At 42.8% G+C, this 27,726-nt stretch overlaps 1 protein-coding gene and 1 pseudogene across 1 annotated transcript in view; one reads left to right on the forward strand and one right to left on the reverse strand.

Moving 5' to 3' along the window:
* Nucleotides 1-27,726, reverse strand: part of PITPNC1 (phosphatidylinositol transfer protein cytoplasmic 1) — a 242,459-nt gene that overhangs the window by 123,452 nt on the left and 91,281 nt on the right. The window contains exon 3 of the mRNA XM_054976296.1: nucleotides 22,397-22,545. Within this exon, the coding sequence (XP_054832271.1) occupies nucleotides 22,397-22,545 (149 nt within the window). The remainder of the gene's footprint in view (nucleotides 1-22,396; nucleotides 22,546-27,726) is intronic.
* On the forward strand, nucleotides 3,668-3,757 carry LOC129329456 (U2 spliceosomal RNA; annotated as a pseudogene).

The following is a 27,726-nucleotide window of genomic DNA, read 5'->3' on the forward strand; positions in this document are numbered from 1 at the left end:
TACATTACCCAAGATTCATAAAACCTTGAACTGTCTCCAGATAGACCTATACTGACTGAATCAGCTTCCATTTTTTTAACTTGTAGCCAAATTTGTAGACTACCACCTCAGCTCTTTTGTACCCACCATGTAATCATACAGTAGAGATTCTACTAATTTCATTTCAAAAATGGAAGGTATGCCATTTGGCTGAGATGATATTAGGATCACAATGGATGTCACCTCTGTGTACACTAGTATACCACATTTGGAGGCATTTCATTCTGTAGAACTTTTCCTTGACAAGACAAAGAATTTATCTCCACCTACTTCCTTTTTGATACAGCTTTAAGGGATAGTTTTGGAATTGTTTTAGATGTCAAAATGCATTTTTCTACCAGATTCAAGGGGTGGCCATGGGCAGTCCAATGGCACACACTATAGTTAATTTGTTTATGTCTGACTTGGAGAACACATATATATTTGGGCCCTCTAGTCCTTTGTAGATAATATTGTGGTTTATGTATGCTTCACTGATGACATTTTTATTGTGTTTAGGGGAATATCCAAAGTACAGGAATTTAATGAATGGATGAACAATCTTCATCCTATTATAAAATTCTCCTACTGCACTAGTGACGTAGAACTGGCATATTTAGATACAACTGTATATTAGATTACAGGTTAGATTACATTAAAAATCCACAGGCAAGAATTCTTTGTTGCTTTATGATAGTCATCATTTTACCCAGTTACACAGAAACCTGTCTTATAGTCCTTTTAAATATATTAACAGTGCAATCCTAAACAGAGTTACCCCAGTCTAAGCCCATTGATTTCAATGGGCTTAGACTAGAGTAATTCTGTTTAGGATTGCACTGTAAATGTAATACTTAATCTCCACAGGGGTATCAAGCTCAACCTAATATCTTATCTCGGCACCTGGTCCAGGTTTATCTACTGCTGGTTATCATGGCAGCCAAAACTAAAGCAGATGATAAAGTAAGGTCAGAATTATTAATTAAAAATAGACTTATTAAAGAACAACAGTTTTTTTCCCCCTGTGGACTTTTCTTCCTTAGCATACAGTAGTGAACATACTATTTTGAAATACTGCCGTTTAGTGGAAGATCTCCTATTAGGTTTTCACAGAACCTGTTCAACTAGGGATACCTTGGTCCACATTGACCGAAGGACCCGTGAGAAAAACATGCATCCCACTGGACATTTTAAAGGCAGAAATTGTGTGAACTGGCCTCAGGCTATATAGTTAAAAATTTTGGGCACCTTATAATCTTTCGGATGTGGGCAAGACTGAACATTCCCTGAGAGCTAGAATCACTGAACACCATGGTAAAATATATAACAAGTCTTTGGAAGCACCACTTGTATCAGTTTGTTGAAATGAATCATACCTCTGCCAGATTTTTCTTTTTTGTAACTGAAAAGCTACATAGCTTTGTGATACTGATTTGCATTTTGCTCCACAGGGAAGCCTTTTGGATATAGACTTTGGGTATAATACAACCTAGTAGTGTGAATAACTGCCTGGATTTGTCTTCCTACATATAAATTATCCCTGGCCCCTTTAAGATGCAAGGAGCATTCCTCTTAAATAGGCATGAGTCAGCAGTTGCTTTACAGCTGCGACCCTGCACTCAACCAGCTGGAAAAACTTGTTCTCAGCTCTGAACCGCAATGGTAATTTAGTTGCTCTTCTAATTAAGTACAGAATTTTATATATTAGATTATTATTAAACCTGCTAATGTTATTCAGATATTCTGTTATTCAACTTTTTGATGGTATGAAACTCAATTTATCTGCAAGTTTTTAATTGTTTCAAGTGGCTTTAAAGTAGAAGAAAAATTGAAATGCATTCCGCATGTTTGAAGACAAGTAAATGTATGTATCTGATGAAGATGTAGTCAAAACCCTTTACTAGCAGCCATCATATGTTTCTCTTTAGACTTTTAGCTACATACTATTATTTTGATGCCTAGCCTTTGGATCTGTGGCTGATTGAATACATTGTTATGGTCACAACCAGTTACACTTTCTTGCGACTATATACCTCAGTGTAATTTCATGTCTTTATATCTCGTTAGTAGTTGTTGTATAATTGCATTGTTCTATCTTCTAATAGATTTTTCATTTTTGGTATTTGTTGGTTGGAAGTATTTTTCTCTTCAAGTTGTACTTTTTAAAAGATAGGCTAAATACCCCCATAAGACAGGCTTAAATAAAATGCTACCACATTTTTTTCTCGGGGCACTATACGTTGTTCTCCCATTTTATCCTCACAACTACGTGAGGTTGAGCAGGTTAAGAGAGAGCAACTGGTCCAATGTCACCCAATGAGTTTCACAGTTGAATGGGAATTTAAAGTGGCATCTCCCTGGTCCAACATCCTAAACACTGCCCCTGCTACCTATCTTAAAAGAAAAAATATAATATTTAGATGTGTTGGTGGAAGGAATATTCTGTAGATATTTAAAGTGAGGAGTAGTTCACCTATTCTCTCTGGTTATGAAAAGAACCAATGACTTTAAACAACAGAAAAGTAACACAAGTTACAGAGAGCAGAGCAGCAGTGGAATATTGGATGCTTAAGGTGCAAGATGTTACCTTTTGGAACTGGAGAGTGGACTAGATATGTACTGCACCCGTTTTCATTCTGAGATTCTTCACCTCTGTGCATCAGAGCAGGGGTCTACAATATAGTGCCTTTGGGTGCCATGGCAACCACCATGGGGGTTTAGAAAATGGGCAGGGCCATGTAGAGGTTTTGCCCAGCAGGGCTTCTGATTGGTCAGAAGCGCTGCTGATTGCCAATTGGTTGACTATGCAAACATTAAAAAACATTTTTTTTGGCAACAGCTGCCCCCACAGCACAAGCATCTTCATTGAATGACTGAAGATAAGCATGCAATAAAATACTTTAAAATAATATGTTCCTCTTAAAAGGCATCCTGATAGAAATATTAAAAGAGTTACTATTAGAGTTGTGCATAACTTCACTTCCTGACATTTGTGATTGGCTCCACCTCATGCAGCATATATTTTGAGTAGAGACCTTAAGATGTAGAGGATTATCTCATCCATAGGGGCAAGTAATTACAGAAATACATAAATAGCCTTGCTACTTGAAGCAGAGAGGGGCTGTATTTGCTGTGTTGTTTTGCTATTACTTACTCACTGGGCAAAATTACTTGCTATGTTTGCTGTGCTGTTCTGCTGTTACTTACTGACTATGCAAAATCAGTTGCTACATTTAAAGCTATATTTATTTGGTATGCAGGATCATCTGTTAAACTATTATTTGATACAGCTCACTTACTTATAACAAAGATTAAAGATACTGAGATTATTTTAGATATAATTAAAACAATTCTATTTCCATACACTGGATCCGTTTTATTTGACAAGGACTATATTTTGACTTCTTATTCTTTGACTTGCTCTTACATATCCACCTAATCTATAAATTATTGGATTAAAATGTAATGGATTAAAATGAAAATCCAATATAATAAATCACCCCAAAAAACTATAAAAACTAATAAAGTAGCTGCAATGCTGCACTGGAATTTATGCAAAAAATATGAGCTACCATCTGCAGATTATTGGTGGGAACATAAGCCCAGGAAAGCTGTTGAAAGTAAGGAAGTTAGGATCTTGTGGGATTTCATCGCTTCTCGGCCTTTTGGCTAAGATCAAGTGTAGGATCTTGTGGGATTTCAAAATCCAAACAGATAGTAAGTTAAAACATAATACTCTGGATATATTACTGTGATAAGAAGTTAAAACTGATTAATCTGACAAGCCTAGAAGACAAATGAATTGAAGAAAAAATCCTGAAAAGATAACAAAATATCAAGTTCAGTGTCTCTGGAAAAAAACATGGGTTATTTCAGTAGTAATATGAGCACTAAAGGCAATTCCAAACAGACTAACTAAACATCTAGGTGATATTGGCATACACAGGATAGTTGCAAAGAGCAGCACTACTTGGAACACGCCACATACTAAGGCAATACCTGTCAGATACGCCTCCAGCATATCTGTCATGTGTTATGGATTTCTTGCTGCAGTGTGTAGTGTACCTCTGAGAACATGCAGAGGGAAACCTGTTTTGCTGAATGGTTGCTAGCTGCTTATCTCGCAGGTGTTTTGGTTACAATTTCCTGGCTGGCCTGAGAACATGACCTTGAAGTTCCAGCAGAGACTGCACCAACCTCCTAAGAGACTGAGCAGAGCTCATCCTTTCCCTCCTCCCCTCTCTCCTGGTTCCCTGGCTCAGCTTGCCAAAATCCTAATGGTCTTTCATTCCCACTGGGGGGTGGGGACTTTGACGTATAATTAACCTTGCTTTGCTACCTTGAGTCACTTCAGCCAATGCTCCTGTCATAGCATCTTGATACTGGTATTCTTCTTTAATAAAACCAACTTTAACTCATTCACTCCTGTGATGCAGTGAAGTGTTTTGGGAAGTCCCTGGCAAGACCTGACAATTACTGACTCCTCAATTCCTGGATAAAATCTGAGCCTGTGAAGGACCAAAAAATTCCAGCCCAAACATCTGGTGGACTGTGATATCATCCTCCTCCTCCTCCTTCTCTAAAATATTTTTGGTTAATTATTGCCATTTTAAAAGTAATATATACTTATGATATCAGCTTTATTTTATATTTTACTTTAATCCATTTTAATATTGTTATACAGTTGATTACAAACAAGCAATGTTTGTAGATTGGCAAGTGACTGAGGCCCTGAAATAATTTTGTTAGGTATCTTGTGCTAACAAATTTAATCATAGCTGTATGTTACAGAAAATTTAGCACAAAATTCTAGCGTTGATGTCTATTTCTATTTTAATTCCAAGCAACAACTCTTAAATATTTGATTTTTTAAAAGTTTTAATAAAAGTTTTAATTTGCATCAGTATCTAAAATTCATTCTTGAACTACCTAACTATCTGACTTGAATGCATAGGTTGCTATTCAAATGGTGTTTGAAAAACACCCAGCCCATTCAAACTTTTGGTTAGATCTGGCAACTTAAGAATAAACTGATGAATGATGATAAATAAGCTGAAGGTGGCTAGACGGGCATTTTACAAATAAAGATGGTTATTTGAAACTTGGATTCAATTTGAGTTTAAACCATAAAAGATATTAAAGTCTGGTAGATTTTCGAGTTCATTGCAAGGCAGAATATAGCCTGAAGGAAAGGTTCACTTTCTGTGAGTGCACTGAACGGACTTGCAAGGCAGTAGCTATGGAATTAATAGAAAGACTCCATCTATAGAGCACAATGGGACAAATTTAGTGCTAACTCACACCCTAAGCAATGTCATTGATTTAAAGGGAATAATGCATTAGCACAGTACCTTCAATACCAGCCTGAAACTGTACTGAGTAGTGAAATATAATTAGCAGTCTGATGGGCATTTGAAAGAATGGAACAGAAGGCAAACAATGAGTGATTTCTGTAGGAGACAGCTCAAGACGGCTTGAATTTGCCAATAATGTCCTAGTGAGTCATTTATCCTGGTGAATCATCCAGATATGTCATTTCTGGCCAATACAACTTCTCTAGTTAATTTATTTTAAGTAATGAATTCCTGAAGCTGTTGTATGAGTGAAGAAATACTATACATGGAAACATTGGTAGTAGTAGATTTATTGGCATTATCCACAGGCCATCACAAGAAAAGAAAAAAATCATATGCCTGTTGCTGTACTGTTCAAGCCATTTTCAGCAAAAGTGGCACTCCTAAATTAATGTAAGGCCATATTTGCTTTGTATGCAGAAGGCCCCAGGTCCTAGCATCTGCAGTTAGGTAGAGTTGGGTGGAAAGCTAGCATTAAAATGTGATAGTGATAGTAATAGGGAAGCCCTGGGAACCATGCTTAGACGGACCATGATTATAGTGTTGAAGTGTCAAAAATATGGGGCATGCTGTAAAATATGGGGCATGCTATGTAAAAATTCTGGTATGGAAGCAGTGTATGTGGCAATTAGGGGTATGCAACCAAAAAAGATCTGAGTTAGAGAACAATTTGGAATAACCTGAATCCTGAAGTGGCAAGCCGCTTCAGGATTCGAGTGTTTATATCGCTTCGGTATGCTCCGTAAAGATTCAGGAATCTTTACAGAGCACACCGAAGCTCAAAGCAATCCTTTTCTTTCCACTTGCAAATGGCACAAAAAGGGTAGCTTTAAGTTTCAAATACCCTGCCGCTTTCTTCACCCGATGGGAGAGGGAGGAAGCTTCCCCCCCCCGGGTAAAGAAAGTGGCAGGGCGTTTGAAAGCCACCCACTTCTTGCCTAACCTTAACTCTCCTTCCCCACCCATTGGTGAAAAAAGCAGCAGGGTGGGAAGTTTGAAAGCAAGCAGCACTTTTCTTGCTGTTTGCAAAGCAAACAGCTAAAAAAGTGCTGCAGGTGTGGCTGCTTTCGCCTTCCCTGAAGCTTCCTGAAGCGATACAAATCGCTTCGGAAAGCTTTGCTGTACCTAATTGGCTCAGCAATGCTGGGGCTGATTCCAGAATTGGCTCAGCAATGCTGGGGCTGATTTGGAAATCCTAAATCTTTCCAAATCAGGCCCAATTGGGGTTAAAAACCCCAAATCGGAAACTTGAAGCACACATCCCTAGTGACAAGACCTTTTTCAAAGTAGGGGAACTACTAAGAAGCATTAAGTAAGGAGGAAAGAAATATGTGTTACTATGCCAGCAGATTTGATATGAACACACAGTTAAGAAACCAACACTTACTGAAGAATTTTATTCTGGGGGGGTGGGGTATGAGAGTGGACTACTGTAAGGTTCTGCCAGGTAGATTTCAATGACTTCACTACGAGTCCAGAACTGCATGAGTTAAAGCTTTATTGATAACCTACTAGTTTAGCGATCCATTACAGGATCATTGCCAGGAATGAAATTCTGCACCAAGCCACAAGCAAATACTGAAATCTAGGTACAGCCCAGTTCCCTCCCCACTAGCTACGTTGTGTGTAATGCAAAAACAAAGCAAAGCAAATACAAAGGAAAGTGGAGGTGATGTTTTAGAAAGTTCAGAAGTTCTAAGCTTATGTATCCATGACAACAGTTCCTCTTCCCAGGCTGAGTGCTGGAGGTAGGCAGATAAGTTGGAGACAATTACGCTCAGGAGGGCCCCCCTCCGCATGCTTTCACAGAAACACAGGAGACAACTGCAGCTGTCTTTGACCTAAGAACACAATGTCCATTAGAGTCCAGTCCTTGGCCTATGCCTTTACTCAACAGTCCAAGGGTTTGTCACACCCCTGAAGTATGGCAGGGGATGCTAAGATCCTGACAACTACTTTTGTTACTATAAAATGGAACACTAAAAAAGAGAGGGGATGGCGTTTGCACATGTCCTTACAGGCACGGCCCACCCATGGAACTCTGGCATCTTTTCTTCAGGCCTCCTCACATCTCTGTTTGCAAAACGTATACGTACTGTTTTGTTATTGCCTTTCCCACATGATTACTGGGAACACAGTTTCTTTAGTTTTTTCTTCTGCTGCAGGTTGACAGAGCAGCTTTTTCCCATTCTTTGGCATACAAAAGCTTAAAGCACTCTGAAGAATCCGCCTGTCTCCGCTCAGCTCCTCGCCTGAAGCTCTTTCCTTTTCAGTTCAGTTGCAGAAGCCTCCTTGTAAAATGCGCTGGATGCAAACGCGCATGTGCCAGGTTTAAAAAAAAAAATTGCAAGGGAGGTGGGAAATTTCAGGTTATGATGACGAAAGTGCTCAACCTCCCCTCTAAAACCGCTTTTGTTAGGGACTGTTTGGAGGCTGTCCCACAACCTCACAGAGCAAGGTAAGCGCTTGTGGGGAGTGTGTGTGGAGGGTGAGTTTTCAGAGCGACTCAGCAAAACACACACTTAAAGTGGGGGAAAAGGTGGGAACGACTGGCTGTGTGAAACAGCCAGAAATTGCAAAAGGAATTAGTCTTTGCTTAGGACATTTTGGAGGTCTTTCCTTCATAGGGTTGCCATACGTCAGAGGCGACTTGACGGCACATAACACACACAATAAGATATAAGGGCAAAAGATAAAGAGATCAGAGAAATTCTTTGGCTATCATCAAACTCTACACATACCTACCACGTTGTGATCTGACCATTTCTCTTTTTCAGAATGAAGTAAACATCAAACATTTTTCATTGAACAGGATTAAGATAAAGTTAACTGCCAAGATATTTCTAGACTAGATTCCTAGTCCAGTCTGAACATGCATATGGATATCAGGAGGTTTGTTTTTGTTCTCTAAATTCATTTTATGAATATGTGTGAATGTGTGTGAAAGAGAGAATGGATCCAAAGCAATATTAGACTAGATACTACACTTGGTCTTAGCCAAAAGATCCCATTCACTTTAAAACATGTTAATTTTGTACATAAATTACCTAAATATGTGTTTCTCCCCTGCAAAAAGAAGATGTAATCATTTGCTGTCAGAAGGGGAAAAAACCTTTTGTTGCTATCTTCCCACTTCCACAGTTGCTGTCCTTCACCTCCGGTAGTTTAGTCTTGACTAATAAGTCCCGGAGGTTTTTTGCTCTTTTCACTGTGAACAAGGGGGGATCTTTGCATCTGGGAATGTTGGACAGAAGATGCCAATGTCTCCCTATGATGGCCTGAACTATACAATCTCCAATCCAAAACATTATAAATAACAAACCTTTGGGATATTGATTATCCTTGCTCCTGCCAACAGATAACTTTAAAAATCAAATAATTCATGGTTCATCATTCTGTACATTAAAGTGCTCATGTTTTTATACATGTGATTATGACATCATGAAATGTGGGCATAGCAGGAAAATACACTATTTATTTGGGGATTATTATTGATCAAAGTAGGTCCCTTTCAACCCTATGATTCCCTTTTTTTGTAATATCACAAAATATTGAAAAAGCTAAAGATATAGTAAAACAGAGGATATTAGATATTGCAAGGCAACATGATATAATCAGAATAGAGAAATGGCGAGATCTTTTGGAGCCCCCAATAGGGTAACACCTATGCTTTATCTCCTCAACCTATCAAATCAGGAGTACAGCCGAATTTTCACACTAATGCGACTGGATGTTTTTCCCTCGGCTGTCCTCGAAGGGAAGTTTTTAAAAATCCCTTATGAGGAAAGGACTTGTCCCTGCTGTGAGGAAGGGATAGAATCATTAAAACACATTATATTTGATTGCAAGGTGTATAACAATCTTCACAAATCTCTTCCTCTTTTTTCAACTCTGCCCCTTACCCGTAGCCAAAGGATATGCACTCTGAGGGGTTTCTTTTCAGATAGACATCCAAAGATCACATTTCAGGTGGCCAGATTTGGTTGGATTGCTTCAAGGATCAGGAAATCCTTAGTGTCTAAGTGAATGATTTTATTGTACCACTGAGAATTTTAAAGTTTATACTATTGTATCATGAATGATTTTATCCAGGTATTGTGAATGGTTTTATTGATGCTTTATTTTCTTCTGTGGTACCTTTTATTGGTGTTTTTGTAAATTGCTGGTCATTGACCGTGGAAAATAAACTACTACTACTTGTAATATCACACCTGCTAGAGCCCAGGTTTAAATTTTCAGCCTGTCAAACCAGACTACATTTCGTTTGACCTATGCAGTCTCACGATCCAGGCATAATTAAACTTCGTTAAATTCCAATGACATAAATGGGTGCAGTTGTAGCTTGATCCTACACTTGATCCTAGAGTTAAGCGCACTAAATCTATTACTTTATACACATCTAACTTCATAGGACTGCTGCCTTAAGCATGTTCTTCACGGAACTTAATTAGTTTAAAATTCTTTAATTTGGCCGGAGTATGACATAGGTATTTACCTCTACCTTGATATACACAGATAGCAAAGTGGTGACACTCACAAAACGAGATGCTGCTGTGACAGCTTATTCTAGCTTTTGTGTGTTGAAAGTGAATCACAGGCTGGATCTGCACGTGAGAAGCATGTTGGCTCAACTGAGTTTGCAAGAGGAACACTATTAGCAGTTCTGTTCTGTTGCTAGGCTAGGAAAAGGTCAGAGCTGTCACGATTCTAGGGCAGGGCTACAGCGAGGCACGTAAGACACACAACACTGCCGGGTCTGCTAAACAGGGTCACTGCTCGTAGATGTTTTCCACTGAATGATGAAAGTGGTAAGACCACTCATAAGAAAACCATTACAACCATTTGTCCTAATTTAATGACACATATTGCTATTTAAATATATATATATTATTGTCCAAAATAGGAACTGTGACACCCCCCTGCCCCCAAGAGCCATACATTCAGCTCCAGAAATTGCACATAACTTTCTTTGAGAAACAGTGAAACAAATGGGAGCCCTTTACGTGTCAGTATGCAGCGCTGGCAGCTCTGTCCGTAATACTGGCATCTCTTTTGGCCGGTAGGCTTGGGCCCCCAGGCAGCAAACATGAGTACCGCCATCTCTCTTTTTTTTTAAGGAAAAAAAGCACTGCATAAGTCTATCATTTGATGCAGAAAATCACGAGTGGTGCACATGCCTAGTGGTCATTCATATGGTTGACTTGGTCTGAGAAAGAACTCTTCCGTCCTAAATGTGTCATAAAACGGGCTTGTGCATTTCAACTGGGCTATCTAATGTAAGTGGTTATTGAATGCTGTGAGCCAGACTAGCTTGATGTACTCTGCTGATGTTAAGCAGAGAAGACAAGTGCAACCTTTGTGCCGCACAAAATTTAATTTTAAAAGCACTTATCTTCCTTCCCTTACTTAAATACTCCAGCGACTGGTTAGGAAGTTTCAGGTAAATAAATGTGCTCTTCTTTGAAATACCATTCCACGCAGGCCCTTGGAAGAAATTTGCATGCAGCCTGCACACTGCCTGAGGAGCCTTTTGTGTGTTGTAAGAGAAGGCAAGCCTGGCTAAAGGAACTGGGTGACCAAAACAAAATGTAACAAATTTCCTGGCTGGGCTACTCTGGTTACCAGAGGCATCCTGGATTGAATCAGAGGATGGAGTCGAGCTAGTGTTTTAAAGTCACAGCTTGTAACTCCGGAGAGCATCTGGCAGGTAGAGAGGCAGGCGCACTGGCATCACACCAGCACGTTGACATGACTTCCAGTGAAAACCAGAAGTGATATCAAGATGTTGGGGAAGTGCTCTGGGATTTAAACAACAGAATTTTTCCAAATAAGAACAAGAACAAAACAACATTTGATTTATATGCTGCCCTTCAGTACAACTTAACGTCCACTCAAAGCCGTTTACAAAGTATGTCTTTATTATCCCCACAACAAAACACCCTGTGAGGTGGGTGGGGCTGAGAGAGCTCCAGAGAGCTGTGACTAGTCCAAGGTCACCCAGCTGGCTCCAAGTGAAGGAGTGGGGAATCAAACCCTGCTCTCCAGATTAGAGTCCAGCCGCTCTTAACCTCTACACCAAACTGGCTCCTAGAACGTGTCCCCAGCCCCTCCTCAGTGTCATGACTTCACTTCTGGGTTTTACTGGAAGTGATGTGAGCATGCCAGTGTGCATCTTTCTCACTTTGGCATTTCAAGTGCAGGCAATGACCAAGTTTGCCAGGAGGTCTCCTGCCATAGTGGGAGGCCTGGCAAGCCTAAGTGGAGCCCAATAGGAGTGGACATTGGTCTCATCTTGTGTCAAGGCTTGCCCTCACCCTGCCTGTATATGGAGTGAAGACTCCTCAAAAGTCTCTCGAAAGAGGAACTCCCCAGGGTTTCCACTGTGCCCAAGACGGTATGCAATCCAGAAGCTTCTGAGGATGCCCCCATACCTCCTCTCCAACAGCAGGCACCTGTTGTTGTTCCCACAGGACCAGCAGATGAGGAAACCCCTAAGTGGACCTGTCCACCTCCTGCACTTCCAGCATCTCCCCCGTGGACCCTGGGAATGGAGAAGGCAGAGGGTCAGATCTGAAGCCTGGATCAGGTGGAGGAGTGAATGTTGGGCAGCACAAGGCCTCCCATCCTCTAGTCTCCCTCAGGAGGAAGAGGCAACTCTACAAATCTTTGCAGGATCAAGGCTCCTGGAAAGGGTCGGACTCTCAGTTCCCTCCCTATAAAATCCTGCAGTTGAGTCCCAACTTTTGCTGGTTCAACATTTCCTTTAACTAGCTTGTGCTTTAAACTAGAGAGTGTCAGGTGTTCAGCATCTCCTGTCACGCTCAGCAACACCCTGTCTAATACTTCATGTTACGATTATGCTATTCTTTTACTGGCCTGCATTTGTTTCTCGTCTTGTATTTGCACCCACGATGTGAAACTAAGCAAGGGAGGTATTTCTTCCTCCTCCTTGCTCGGGGTTGACTCCCGTGACTCTCCCCCTTCTTTCTGATCAGGAGCCCTCCTCTTCTGCCCACCAGATGACTTGCATTGCTCTGGAGGCAGCAGGCTCAGGTGGTGCCTCTGCAGATGCAAGCAGAGAGTGGTTGACGACACGAGCTGAGGGTCACAGCCCCTACGCACCAGGGCATCACAGGAACGGCACCGCACTGCATAGTGGTCATTGGGAAGGGGCTGGAAGTTCTGCCATAGTGCGTTACTGAAATGGCGACCTGGAGTTGGCAAGTCAGGAGGAGGACAAAGGATTACTGGGCCTGGTGTGGTGCTGGACTTGGAAGACGGAGGGGCGGACTGCAGGCAGGGACAGTCCCAAGAGTTTGGGATTCGGAGGAGCTGGATGTCTCTCCAAACCTCGGCCATTCCTCCTGAGATTCCCCCTCGTCATCTTCCTCAAACATTTTGAGGAGATCCAGGTCAACTCCTGCCAGCGGCGAGACCTGTTGTGCCTCCTCCACTGCCCCCGCAGGGAGACCTACAGCATTTGCGGTCTTGGGCACCTCCAAGACTCCCCCCCAGTATTGCTAGACTCTGATGAGAAACCAGGATGAGCTGTGCACTCTGCCCCCCCCAACCACCCTTGCCCTTCATTCCAGGCCTCGTAGTGCTGCATACAAAACAAGAGCCACACAAAGCTGGGCCCCAGAGCAAGGCAGTGGCCCTGGGCCTGGTCTTGGGGGAGAAGCCCCAAAGCAGCACAGAGACACCTGCCCAGGCGTGGGAGGTGCTACAAATAAAATTGAGATGTACACAGTGGGTGAGTGACCTGCAGCAAATAGGTATGCACTGCAAGCATGAAAGAGACAGCAAGCAGAACAGAAGAGAGACCTCAGTCAGGAGAGGAAGCCACACAAAGCTGGGCCCCAGAGCAAGGCAGTGGCCCTGGGCCCCTGGGCCTGAGGGGGAGAGCCCCTAAAATCAAAATTAAAATGCTCAAAATAAACGGTGCTCAAAATAAAGAATAGATGCACACAGTAGGTGCACAAAACAAGAGGGTCCTGCATCAAAAGCAAACAGAATAGAAGAGAGTAAGGCCCTCAGGAGGAACCCACACCAAGCTTGGCCCCAGAGAGCCAGCAGGCAGTGGCCCTGGGACTGGCCTTGGGGGAGAGGCCCTGAAACAAAACCAAAGGAAGCAAGGAAACAGCGAGAGTGAGCCCTCCTCAAAAAAGAAAGAATTTAGGAGGCACAAAGACAAGCAAATTTTTAAAAAGTGGAGGCCTAGGCCTCAGGGCCCAGAGCCAGGCTAAGACCTGGGGTGAGGGAATAAAAGGCACCCTCACCCAAAGACCTTCCCACAGCAAGGCCAAGAAGAGCCTGAAAAGAGGCTTCTTTTTCTGTCTCTCTTAAAGCGACACTGAGAGCAGCAGCAGCAGCCAAAGCACAAGCCAACTACCCCAGCAGCAACAGTCAGCCAGTCCTCCCTCTGACTCCTAGGACTGAGACACAAGGCAGAAGAGGGGGGCATTTTATAGAAAACGTCCACATAGAGGAGAACAGGAAGTCTGTGGTTGGCTGACAGACCTGCCTAACAGGGTTTGGAGGGGTGAAATTGGTGTGCCCCTGGCTATAGAAGGCCCACCTCCTTGGTTGCCTAGGGGATTCAACCCCAGCTCCTAGCTACATAGGTCAGAATGGAAGCTCCTCAGATGGCTAGGACAGCTGCCAATCAAGGGTAAGTGGGCTATGAGTGGCGTTTCCAATGGCACCAAAAGGTCTGGGCCCATTGTTGCCAAGGGAATCAATGGATCGGCGTCAGCCTGTCAGTAATCACAAAACATTCATGACGCTAATGAAACAGGCAAAAATAAGTCGTTGAATTTCGTGAAAACCTTGCAAGCCATGCCCCCACAAAACGGTGCTTTGCGATACACGAAACGGCCACTTTTGTGACCAAAATCGCTTTGTATTTAGATTCGTGCCAATGTCTACTCTAGAGCCCACCAAAAACCTCTATGGTTTTTACCAGAGTTTCCAGCAATCCCTAAAGCTACCCTTTTGCCACTTCCAGGTTGTACCCAGAAGTGATGCTGTGACATTGCCAATGTCACATGCACACTTTCTTATCCCCATGCCTCCTGCCAGTTGCCAGCCTAGTAACCCTAAGCCCCATCCCTCTTTATGTATGGAGTATTCCTCTTGATCAGCATACTCCTTCCACTTTTGACAAACAACAACGAGGCATATTTTATTTGAAGTTGAGGTTTATTTGAGGTTGATGAAAAAAAGTTGACTGGACACAAGGACTGGATGTGGGTAGGTGTGTGTGTGTAATGCAAGGCCATTTCCACACAACTTACGGGTTCAGTGCTATTTGGAATGTTTTTCTCCCGTTGTGGGATGTTTTTCTCTTCATCACAGCATCATTGTGCATCTCCTGAGGTATCTATGGCTTTTCTCCAAGCTTTCTCAAACCTGTGTTGCTACAAAGTTTGGGAAAAGATCACAGTGAAGTCAGGATGGCTACGTCAGGAGTAGGAATGTTTGGATTTTCCCACCCACATGGCAGCCATTTTTCCTGACCCTTTCTTAACAGTGGCAATTTTCTCCTCCCACCACAGGGGCCTGTTTTGTTTTAAACTGTCAATTTCATATTGTTATATTTATATACCATTATAACAACAAGTGTAACAGGTTCTGTGAATTTCCAGCTTCCATTTTTAAAAGGTAAGTCTCTAGCCCCCTTCCATTGCAGAGATATCTTCACAGTAGAAGGACTAAAGACCTTCTTTTTTAACATGAAACCTGGGAATTCACAGAACCTGTTACGCTTATAATGGTATTTAGACATAACAGTATGAAATTGTCAGTTTTTTAAAAAAGGTAAAAACCTAGTGGTTAGTGGAAGGAGGATGACCACTACTGGGGTATAAGGACAGGGAACTGTGGGAAGCTGGAAATTCACAGAACCTGTTAAACTTGTTGTTATAATGGTAGAATGGGCTGGATGGTATGCCCCCAAGAGTGCTCCAAAAACTTTCTAGAGAACTTACAGAGCCTCTGTTCATCAAGGCCTCCTGGAGGAATGCGGATGTGTCACAAGATTGGACAAGAGCTAATGTTATCCCAATCTTTAAGAAAGGGAAGAAGGATGACCTGGGAAACTACAGGCCGGTCAGTCTGACTTCTGTTGCTGGGAAGATATTAGAGCAGATTTAAGGGATCAGTCTATAAGCATCCGAAGGACCGCTTAGTGATCCAGGGAAGTCAACATGGTTTTGTCCCCAACAGATCTTGTCAGAACAACCTGGTTTCCTTCTTTGATCAAGTGACGAGTTTACTGGCTCGTGGGACCTCTGTCAACATGATTTACCTGGGTTTCAGTAAAGCTTTTGATAAGGTTCCCCATGACATTCTAATGGGTAAACTGGAAGACTGCGGACTGGACTATAGGACAGTTTAGTGGATAGAGGACCGCACCTAAAGAGTGGTGGCCAACGGCATTTCATTAGATTGGAGGGAGGTGTCCAGTGGGGTGCCACAGGGCTCGGTTTTGGGCCTGGTACTTTTCAATATTTTTATCAATGATCTGGAGGAAGGGGTAAATTTGCTGATGATACCGAATTGGGAGGAGTGGCAAACACCCAAGAAGATAGAGTTAAAATTCAACAAGACCTGAATACTCAGGAGAAGTGGGCGGTTGTGAACAGGATGCAATTCCACATAGATAAGTGCACAGTATTACATCTGGGCCACAAAAATGTGAAGCACAAATACTGGATGGGGGATACACTTCTGGGTGCTAGTGTATGCAAAAGAGATCTTGAAGTAAGAGTGGACTGTAAACTAAATATGAGCAGTCAGTGTGATGCGGTGGCAAAAAAGGCAAACTCAAGTCTTGGGTTGCACCAAAAGGGCCATTGCATCGAAATCACAGGAGTTCACAGTCCCTCTCTATTATACTGCCTTGTTCAGTTCACACCTGGAGTACTGTGTGCAGTTCTAGAGGCCTCACTTCGAAAAGGATGTGGATAAAATGGAGAGGGCATAGAAGAGAGCAACGAGGGTGATCAGGGGTCTGGAGACTGAGCCCTACGAGGAAAGGCTGAGGGCCTTGGGAATGTTTAGTTTGGAGAAGAGGAGGTTGAGGGGGGACATGATTGCTCTCTTTAAATATTTGAAAGACTGTCATTTGGAGGAGGGCAAGGAGCTGTTCCAGTTGGCAGCAGAGGGTAGGACCCGAAGCAATGGGCTTAAATTACATGCACAAAGGTACCGGCTGGATATTAGGAAGAACATTTTCCCGGTCAGAGTAGTTCAAAAGTGGAATCAGCTGCCTAGGGAGGTGGTGAGCTCCCCTTCACTGGCAGTTTTCAAGAAGAGGCTGGATGAATATTTGTCAGGGATGCTTTAGGCTCATCCTGCATTGGGCAGGTGGTTGGACTAGAAAGTCTGTATGGCCCCTTCAACTCTGTGATTCTGTGAAACCTGCCATGTGAAAGCCCTATTGCCACTGGACTGTATCAGCAGCTTCACCAGCAATGGGGAAACCACAGAGGGTTGTCCATGTGTGGAAAACATCAAAGAGGTACTGATTATTTGTCTAAAAAAATGGAGGGAGGGGAAGGGATAAGGAATAAGGAATAAAATTAGTGAGGGGGTGGCGGTGGGAACAGTACAAAATTAACATTCTATTTTTACAGGGAGGTGGGAGTAGCACTTAGTTTCTAAAACAAGACGACTGGCATATCCGTTTGGGGTATCTACATATTTGTAATTTCCCTGCAAGTCTTTCTTCTAAGAACCTAACACAGATTGCCCATTAATATTGAGGGAAAGGCATTCTGCACCTGCTCAGAGGCATACTGTTATAGTGTGGCAAGGAGTCAGGTCGCAGTTTTCCAGTGACATGGCCAGCAAAGGCTCAGGCTCTTGGAGTCAATTTCCTTTCCCTCAAATATCTCTTTGAAGTAGGGCAGCCAGTTTTCTTGGGGGTCCTCTGGCACAACCATGTGGAAATGTCCTTTTTCTCATCTGTCAAACAACAGAGGTGACTCCAGTTCTCTCCCCTCATTTCTTTTATTTTCTTTTTTTCTCCTGTCCTGTTTTCTATAGTTTTGTTCTAATGGCTCGGTCATCTCCTATCTCTGAAGTCATGGTTTTATTTTTATTTTCACTCCCTCTGGTCAGATTAACCAGATTGGCTGGACAGAAGTAGAGGTATAAAAGTATCTGTCAAGTCTAATTCTGAAACCCTAATCATTTTCAACAAAGGAAGATTATTGTGATGAATGAACCTACTAGAAATTTTTTGTCCTTGATAGTAAAAATTGTGCTGGTTTTGTTTTTTCATTTACGTTTTTTTTAACAATCGCAAGAGATTCAGGGGCTGGGCTTGTGGTAATCCCATGTCTCTCAGCATCAGCGTTCCTCACTATAAAATATGCAAACTATTTTTTTAAAAAAATGTTGACCAGGTATTTGTATTGCTCAGCTCCCCTTACTGAGATTTGGTACATAGTTCTCATATGTCTTTATCAGAACAGTATGTGCAGTGGTTAGAGCAGGGAACTCTAGATTCATATCCCTGCTCTGCTAAAAAAACTTACTGGCAACATTTGCCTGTAACATCACCCATGTTAAGATGTCCTCCTCTTCAGGGGGAGAATCTCTGGTGACTTTGGCTCAAATTATCTCTCAGCAACTCCCCCCCCCCCATGTGTCCACAGCTGGTGGTGCAGCTGCACTCTAAGTTTAAACAAATCTCCACAAAGTAGATGTTTTTAAAAAAAACCAGAAAACCTACACGGTAAACACTGCAATGCATCGATGGCGAATCCCTTCTGAATGCTCTGTGAAAATTGTGAGAGCCGAGAGGCGGCTGAAGATGGACAACCCTGGGGTGCAGGTCTTGCTCTGTTGCCCTGCAAGAGTACTTCTTTGCCTTTACTTCTGTCCTGGTTGTATAGTTGTAACGTCCCTGCCTCAAATATTACAAAGACACCATAAGCCTCCAGTGCTCACTCATCTGAAGGAAGCTATACGTGGCTAGTGCTGCTGCTCTTTTAAAAGCCAAGCTTGTTGTAACAGGGCCATAGGTTTATCCTTGTGGCTGCTGACACCATGTTCCCTGTTCCCCCTACCCATTGGGTGGTGGTGCGGCAAAGGCCGCACATCAAGGGGTATAGACCATTGCATGCCACCACTGCCTTCTACCTGGTTTCCCAGGAGGTAACACGGCCAGGAAAACTAGGCAAGAGCATGAAGAAGACAGTGGCAGCAGGGCCAGACTGGCTCACCCACATTCCCAAACACATGGCCACCGCCTTGCCTCCACCTGGAATGCAGGGGGATGGAGGCAGGTGAGCAGCCTGAAGAGGCAGCAGAGGGTAGGTGGAGGGCTGCAGGGCAATCCCTTCCAGTAATAATTTAAGCGTGTGTGTTTCTTTAAATGCTTGGTGTGTTACAGATGAAGAATGGGGGTCAAAGAGGGATGGGGGAGTGAGGTGATTGGTTGATGATGAGCATATGGGAGGAGTTGAGAAGTGTGACTGGAGTGAAATCTGATTGGACAGCAGCAGCGCTCTAGGGGTAGAGTGAACTGTGTGTGGGCAAAGCAGGCAACCTGTGTGGATTCTCATTCTAGTTCAGTTAAGCAACCTGTATGGAAACTGTGTGTTTCTGAGAGAAAACATTCATTCTGTCTAAAGCGCAAAGTGCTGGAAGAGGGTGTGCAGAAGACATGAGGCCACATGGAAGTGGAAAAAAACGGAAGGTGGTAGTCATCAGGGACTCTTTGCTCAGGGGAATGGAACGCCATGTCTCTGGGCCAGATCCCCTATTCCGAGAGAATGTGTTGCTTGCTGGGGGCCAGAATTCAGGATATTACCGACCGGCTGCCGAAACTCATCAAGCCCGCTGATAAGTACCCGTTTGTGCTGATTCATGTGGGAACGAACGACACGGCTGCAAATACTGTTGCAAGAATTAAAGAGGATTATGAAGCTCTTGGAAGGCAGTTGAAGACATTGGGAGCTCAAGTGGTATTCTCTTCTATCCTTCCAGTCACAGAAAGAGGAACATGCAGGGAGTGGACCATACTTGAGGTGAATTGTTGGCTGAGTTGGTGGTGCCAGCAGGAGCGCTTTGGGTTCTGGGACCATGGGATAGGTTTTCTTAGAGAAGGCCTTCTAGCACATGACGGGCTTCACCTCTCAAGGGCAGGGAAGAAAACGTTTGGAACGAACCTGGAGAACTTCATCAGGAGAGCTTTAAACTGATGCCGCAAGGGGCAGGGGACGATCGACATGGTGATTTCAATGATGAAGTGAAAACAGTGGGGACCCACCTGGGTAGGAACGGTCAAACAAAGGTACAAGGCTACAAGTGTCTATATACCAATGCCCAAAGTATGGGCAATAAGAAAGAAGGGTTTGAGCTTCTATTGCAAACAGAGGGCTACGATATAGTAGGAATTACTGAGACTTGGTGGGATGATTCCCATGACTGGAATGTGCTAGTGGATGGGTATGAGTTGTTCAAGAAAAACCGGAAGGGTAGAAGAGGAGGTGGAGTGGCGTTGTATGTGAGGAGAGGGCTTGATTGTCAAGAAGTTATGGAGAATGGGGCGGACAGCCCGGTGGAAAGCATATGGGTAGAAATAAGGGGAGGAAGGACAAAGGGTATTATCGTTGGAGTCTGCTACAGACCACCTGACCAGCGAGAAGAAATGGATGCTGCCCTCTTTGAACAGATTGGTAGAGTATCCAGACATCAGAACCTTGTAATTATGGGTGACTTCAACTTCCCTGATGTGTGCTGGGAGACAGGCTCAACAAAGCGTCATGAATCACGCAATTTCCTGACCTGCCTGGCCGATAACTTCCTTTTTCAAAAGGTGGAGGAAGCTACAAGGGGCTCGGCCATACTAGATTTGATATTAACCAACAGGGAAGAATTGGTAGATGAGATGAAGGTGGTGGGGACCTTAGGGGGAAGTGACCATGTCCTCCTTGAATTCCAGTTGCTGTGGGGAGCCAAGGAAGTTTGTAGCCAGACTCGTAGGTTAGATTTTCATAGGGCCAACTTGGATGAACTCAGAGGCTTGATGAGAGTCATTCCGTGGGGGAGTGTGCTGGAAGGGAAAGGAGCGAGTGAAGGGTGGGCCCTTCTCAAACATGAGCTTTTGCAAGCTCAAGCCCTCACTATCCCAGCAAGACGGAAACATGGTAAGGGCTCCAAGAAACTGATGTGGATGTACAGAGAGCTCCAGAATAAGCTAAGAGAGAAAAAGGAAATGTTCAGGAAATGAAGAGAAGGACAGACCTCTAAAGAGGAGTATATGAGGGTTACTAGGCACTGCAGATCAGCCATCAGAGAGGCCAAAGCTCAGTACGAGCTGGGTCTGGCCAGGAGGGCTCCCTACAATAAGAAAAACTTCTACAGATATGTGAGAAGCAAACGCAAGGTAAAAGAGGCAACTGGACCGCTGTTGGGAGTAGATGGAGAAACTCTGATGCAGGACAGAGAAAAAGCAGACAAGCTTAATGACTTTTTTGCCTCTGTTTTCTCCCTGAAGAACTCAGGCACATCTAGAGATAGTAGAAAATGTGGCAGGACACCTGAGTGGCTAATTGACATTGACAGAGAGGTTGTGGAGAGGCATCTGGCTGCATTGGATGAATACAAATCCCCTGGGCTGGATGGGGTGCACCCAAGAGTGCTGAAAGAACTTTCTAGAGAACTTGCAGAACCCCTGTCCATCATCTTCAAGGCCTCCTGGAGGACTAGGGATGTGCCACAAGATTGGAGAACAGCAAATGTTATCCCAATCTTTAAGAAAGGGAAGAAGGATGACCCAGATGACGAGGATGATCAGGGGTCTGGAGACTAAGCCCTACGAGGAAAGGCTAAGGGCCTTGGGAATGTTTAGTTTGGAGAAGAGGAGGTTGAGGGGGGACATGATTGCTCTCTTTAAATATTTGAAAGGCTGTCATTTGGAGGAGGGCAAGGAGCTGTTCCAGTTGGCAGCAGTGGGTAGGATGCAAAGCAATGGGCTTAAATTACATGCACAAAGGTGGATATTAGGAAAAACTGGATATTAGGAAAAACTTTTTTACGGTCAGAGTAGTTCAAAAGTGGAATCAGCTGCCTAGGGAGGTGGTGAGCTCCCCCTCACTGGCAGTTTTCAAGAAAAGGCTGGATGAATACTTGTCAGAGATGCTTTAGGCTGATCCTGCACAGGGCAGGGGGTTGGACTAGATGGTCTGTATGGCCCCTTCCAACTCTATGATTCTATTATTCTAAAGCAAGCACACTGTGTGTGTGTGCCTGAGAGATATTCTATGTATATTTCAGTGAGAGATTGGTCTGTCTAAATCAGGCAAGCTGTATGGAAAGGCCCGAATGAATCTGCCTGTGCAGAGTTTATTGTCTTAAAGAAGATCTGTGTGGAAAATTACTTTGTGTGACTGAGCCTATGTAAAGGAACTTTAAAAACAGATAACTGTTTTAAAAACAGACAACTATTTTTGAAACCATCAAGCTTAAGAAACAGTGTGAAACCATGCCTCCTGGTGAGCCAGCCAGCCAGCCAGCGAGCCTGCACGCCCGGTTCTGTGTTAGACAACTACAGATCTCATGAAACATGGCGCCAGTGGCCATGGGGATAAACCTGGAGCTGCCATCATGTTGATCTTGGCTCTAATTTCTCATTTCTTGTGAAATGGGGAGCACGTACCAGATAATCTAGTATGTGAGGTGTTTTAAGTTGTGGTGGCTGCTTCCTCACAAGTAGGCTGCTGAATTTAATTAATAATAAGTTGTCAAGCATAACCTGTTTCAAAGACTTTGCCTTAAATGGAAAACAAAACTCTGTGAGTTTTCATCCCGCCACGCTCTGCCTCTGCCAACAGAACTTGCTATCAATGAAAGCAAAACTCTGTTCAAGTGACACTGATCTTCTTTTTCTTATTTGCTTGAAGCTGCCAAACTGTAGAGGAATGTGTTTACTTACAAAACATTAAAACTCATCTGCACACAGTGTCACGGGGGGGATGTAACTACAGGATGTTAGCAGAAGCACTTGCCTGTTCAGATAAACCCGTTTTTCTGTCAGCTGACCATTCCCGTAATTCGGATCTTCGTAAGGCTCATTCTGCACCACTTCTACGCCTTCTCCGCGATCACTTTGCTCGTGGCTATGTTTACTGATCATGTACAGCTGTCCAATTCTGTACTGCAAAGCAAAAGGAGAGGTAAAAGGATTAATCTTTGTCTCACCATCAAAACACATAAATACCCTTATCCTAATCAGTATACTGAAAAGTAATTTATGAGGGAAAAGATCCCTTATCCTGAGGACTGAAAAGATGTTGATAAAAAAATCAAGTATTTATTAAACAGCAAGTATTTATTTAAAAAAACTTCTTACACAAACATGTTTAAAAGTTATTACATTACTCGGAGTGGCCCCAAGAATTCAGCCACATATAGGACATAATAGCCAACCTGGCATATCCACATATTATGTGGCAATGACACATGCACACATGGTGATAGAAAACATGCCACCATGCTTTGCTACCAAATGTTTCAGTTTTAGCCATGGATGTTCTGACGTTTTCTTCTCTAAGTGGCTGTGTCCATCTCTGGCACACGACATGGAGCAATCTGCAAATAGCTGAACGAGCCCAAAGGGAGGCTACTAAAAACAGGGCTTTGATTGTGAGAGAATCTAAAAAAACCTTTGGACCCCTCCCCCCCCCCCAAGTGAGTACTGCAATTGACACAAAATACCTTGCTTTAGAGAATGAAATGAATAAAATAATATGATAGCTATATCGTCACAGGATCTTGAAAATCCATTTGAATGGATTTATAAACAAATCCCCAGGGGAGCCACAATTAAGATAATTAGGTGATGGGCACTGTGACGGGGAATGGAACCCAGGCCCCTTTTTTGCAATTTATTTTATTTGCTTCGCTTATACCCAACTGTCTCCCCAATGGGGGCCCAAAGGACCTTACAAGATTCGGCCCTGCTCCATTTTATTCTCACAACACGGCCAGGAGGAGTGTGTGTGACTGGCCCAAGATCACCCAGCAATTTTCCATGGCATTCAAACCTGCGTCTTCCAGAGCCTAGTCCAACAATCTAACTACTACGCCATGCTGGCAAAAACAGAAATCTAGCTCAATTTCAAAGAAGGCATCAGTTGTAAACTGCCCACACAGGTATTAGGTATGTACGGAACTGCAGTATTTCATTACTTTCAGAATGGACTTTGATTCAGTTTAACTCAGTTAAATTCATCTTTCATTAAGTTACTCTAGGACTGTAACACTAGCTGACAGCATGGAAATAAAACATAAAACGAGATACCTTCTATCATTGCTCATTTCAGCTGTATTTAACTGCTCTGAAAAAAATCCTAACTTGCAGACATAATAAACAGTAAAAGCTATACGTCAAGTATATATTACAGTTCATTTTTGAACAGTATATTTCTCAAAGTACTTTGTTGATTTACAACTGAGATGATTTCTTTACAAATAACAAAGAGCTACATTATGGCCATTGTGCCTAAAAGTACTTTTTTTTAAAAAAAGCTACCATTTATACTGTGACATTAACCTTGTGTACTGACCGTTGTATTATTATTTCATACTGTGTCTACAAGTGCACTATAGACTTTGTTACACGATTAATGTATTCACAACAGGAACTTTTGGCACAGTTCTATGCAGAGTTACTCCAGTCTAAACACACTGAAATCAAGAAATTAGGATTGCACTGTTTGTTACAGGAGAATGCTTAGGAGCTTGTGGATTCTTTCACCTGAAGTGATGCTTTGTGTATGTAACCCTGTACCACAGCAGCACATTCAAGGGCAGCTTGATGACCTATTTCAATACAGATTATGCCAAGATGTTACAAAATTATACAGAGCTAAAAGTAAAAGGTAAAGACAGGAAGAAATTTTATACCTTTGCATTTCTGGTAAATGGCTCTAGATGCAGGTGTTTGAATTATGGGGAATAAAGCCTCATAATCCACAAACCCTAGCCCTTCAATTTCAGTCCCTCCCACCTGCCTCATAAGCCACACCCCTAGCTCTATTCTTACAGGCTGATTTACAGATTATTCATAGCACTCTGGTGTCATGATGAGCCAAGGACATACACACAACAATCACAAAAGTGACTAGGGATCTTATGCCATCTTCAGTTCAGACTACAAACTGTAACAAGACCAACCATCTCCTACTCTTGCTTAGCTGCATTGAGATGAGAAAACTAAATTATATTCTCATAAACAGGGCTTTTTTTGAGGGGGAACACCCCGGAATGGCATTCCGGCAGCTCTGGAATCTGCCCACATGATTCCCTCCTCCTTCGGCCCCGTGGACACTGCAGAGGAGGTTAAGCTGCTTTGAGTTCTTTCTGCTTTCTTTTCATGCCTCTGAGAGAGAAAGGGAGAGGGAGAGAGCTGGGGCCTGGCGAGGGCTCTCCAGAGAAGGCTAAGCTGCTTTGAGTTCATTTTGCTTTCTTTTAATTCCTCTGTGAGTGAGTGAGTGAGTGAGTGAGAGAGAGAGAGAGAGAGAGAGAGAGAGAGAGCGCAAGCAGAGCTGCTGGGGCTGGCTCTCCAGAGGAGTCTAAGCTGCTTTAAGTTCATTCTGCTTTCTTTTCATGTGGGTGGGTGGGCCTGTGCATGTGTGTGTGTGTTGCTTTCATTCTTTTGTTGACTGAAGTTGACATTGTTATGGTTCCTACAGCTTTTGAACGCAGATTGGTTCTGTATTAGTTAAATATATCAGTTATGGTTATTTGTATTAGTTAAAATGTCAGTTAAAGTTATTCCAGTTTTATGCTAGGAATGGATAGCTGTGTCATTTGAGGTGGGATTCAGAAAAAGAAATAACCTTGATACTGGCCTTGCTGAAAAGCAAGGAAGGGGTATCAACTGAGGCATCAGGTGGCTGGCATAGGTCAGCAGGGGTCCCTTTTGTGGGGAGGATGCATACTTCAATTTCCCCAGGTGCCTGAATGCAGATACCACAGCATATTGAAGTCTGACTGAAGGCTTCCCAAACCACAAAACATTCATTTGCCCACTGGCCACCAGAGGAGGAGGGAGCATAAAGGCATGGCAAACAAGCAGTGTCCGTGTCTCATGAACAAACAGAGGTTTGTTGTGAGATCTAAATGTCAACCTAGTGGAAGAATTTAAAATTGTTTTGGAAAAGTGTTTATCCACACGAGGACTTGTTTAGCTCTTTTTTTTTTAAAAAAAAGATAATATTGCAAGGACACCTGCATCGCCTTCCTGTTCAGTAAAACTTTGTTCTTCTTTTCTGTCATTGACCTTAGAAGTGACATTAGCCAGCTTAGGCTGCTAGAGAGTTAGTCCTCGTGTCCATCATATTGAGGAGAGTTGCCAACAGGCCTAGAGAAAAAAAATTATCATTCCTTTAATGGAGACTTCATATGTGCAAATGTTCAGTTGAAGCACAGAGGTAAATAACATCACTTGGAAAATAATCTCCCACCAAGTATCTATTAAAGGCACAAGATATTTTTGCTCTGGGCAACTGGCAACCCTACCATTTATGGGACTAGGAAATGTGGCTGCAATTAGAAATTAAGAAAATGAACAAGTTCTAGCCTCATCCTTTGTGTTTATATAGTCATCAGACTACCAATACTACAGCAGGGCTGGTGTCATGGTAACACTAAGGGGAAAGCTGCTTCTGTTGAGATACAGAAATTTACTTTTGAAAGCTCCAGATTGAACTGTTTAATGATTATTTAGCCCTTTGATCAAAGAATTAACATATCACATGATCATTCTCAGGAGCTCAGTTTCTGTGCCAGTCTGTGCATGCTTGGATGAATTCAAAGCATATAAGCTACATCTGAAAGAGAAAAGATCGAGAACTATCAGAGAAAAATTATTAAATGCTGCTTGCTTAGCAAAAATGTAGTTGACAGAGTGCAAGAGAATTACTGTTTTTCATTGTTTACATAAGACCAGACAACACATTACTTTGGAGCAGGGTTGCCAACCTCCCCTGGGTCCTGGAGTTCTCCCAGAAATACATCTGATATCCAGACTACAGTGTCCAGTTTCCTCAGAGAAAATGGCAGCTTCAGAAGGCAGACTCTGTGGTATACCATAGATTCTAAGCGAAACCCCTCCCCAAATTCAACCCTCCACAGGCACCACCCCAAATCTCCATGAATCTCCAAGGGCAGAACTGGCAACCCTGTTTGGGGGCGTCTGTGATGAGAACTCCTAATGCGAATGTTAAACTTTGAGCCATTGTGGGCAGGGGGGAGTTAACTCTTCTACCATGCCATTTGTCCAGAAGAAAGAAGTGGGCCCCCCCACCAAGAACCCCCTCCACCCCCCAGTTTCAAGGAAGAGGGTCCTGGCAACTCTGGAAAAGATTTCTTTCAGGGAAATGGACCACAGAAGATTTAAATTTCCCCAGGTCCAGTGCTTTAGCCTCAATCCAGATCCTCCTGCCTGTAGCTAATTACTTTAGATCCCTAAAGTAATGTATAATCTGGACCACCTACTCAGGGCTAGAAAAAAATCCTTAATTATAATTAGGCGCGAGTGCTACGCTGAATCAAAATAGTTTCAGTCAGAACCTAGTCTCTCTGCCATAGTTCTTTAAATAATACACAAATTTTACCAGAAATTATTGACCAGAGTAGTTATCTTTTTCAACCAGAAGCTACAGCTATAGTTTTCTTCTGCAGACAGCCCCGTTCACATGTTCAGTGAACATGAAATCAGTCATTCTCACTCGTGGGCTCATTTATTGTGAATGCATGATTTTTTTCAGGGTACTAGTCTCCAGGTATAATATCAGAATGAATGGCATTCAGACATTCACATAAACAATAGTATGTGTGTTCATCATGCATACACAACCAAAGGTGTGAAAAGCCCTAGAAGCAGGTGATGGTGTTCACCTCCATGTGGTGAAAAGCTTAATTCACTGATTTTTTTTCATGCCAAGTTACTGTTAAAAGCATAAGAGAGAGCCAGCCAGGGCTTCTCCCCCTTTCTTTTCTGATTCGCTTGGCAATCCTACTCCTGAGTCTGACTGCAACCCCACAAACTTTGTGTAGCATATAAATAATATATGTTGGTTAGTAATAATCTTAATGCTTCATTATTGCAAGTCATTTCTAGCCTAAGAGTCCTTTAGTCTAAGCTATTTGGCACTTGAATACGCTCTTCATTCAGGGACATTACTATATAGTCTGCAGCTGTATTTTGTATTTTGCAAAATTCACTGCCTCGAGTAAATGTTACAACACTCAGGAGTTAGAGGCAGAGATGAGGTAAGGAATGAGGGGGTGGATGCAAGCACACTCACAAAATGTGGCTGCAATACAGACT

Source organism: Eublepharis macularius, chromosome 4 (assembly GCF_028583425.1).
Source record: "Eublepharis macularius isolate TG4126 chromosome 4, MPM_Emac_v1.0, whole genome shotgun sequence".
NCBI classification, from domain to species: Eukaryota; Metazoa; Chordata; class Lepidosauria; order Squamata; family Eublepharidae; genus Eublepharis; species Eublepharis macularius.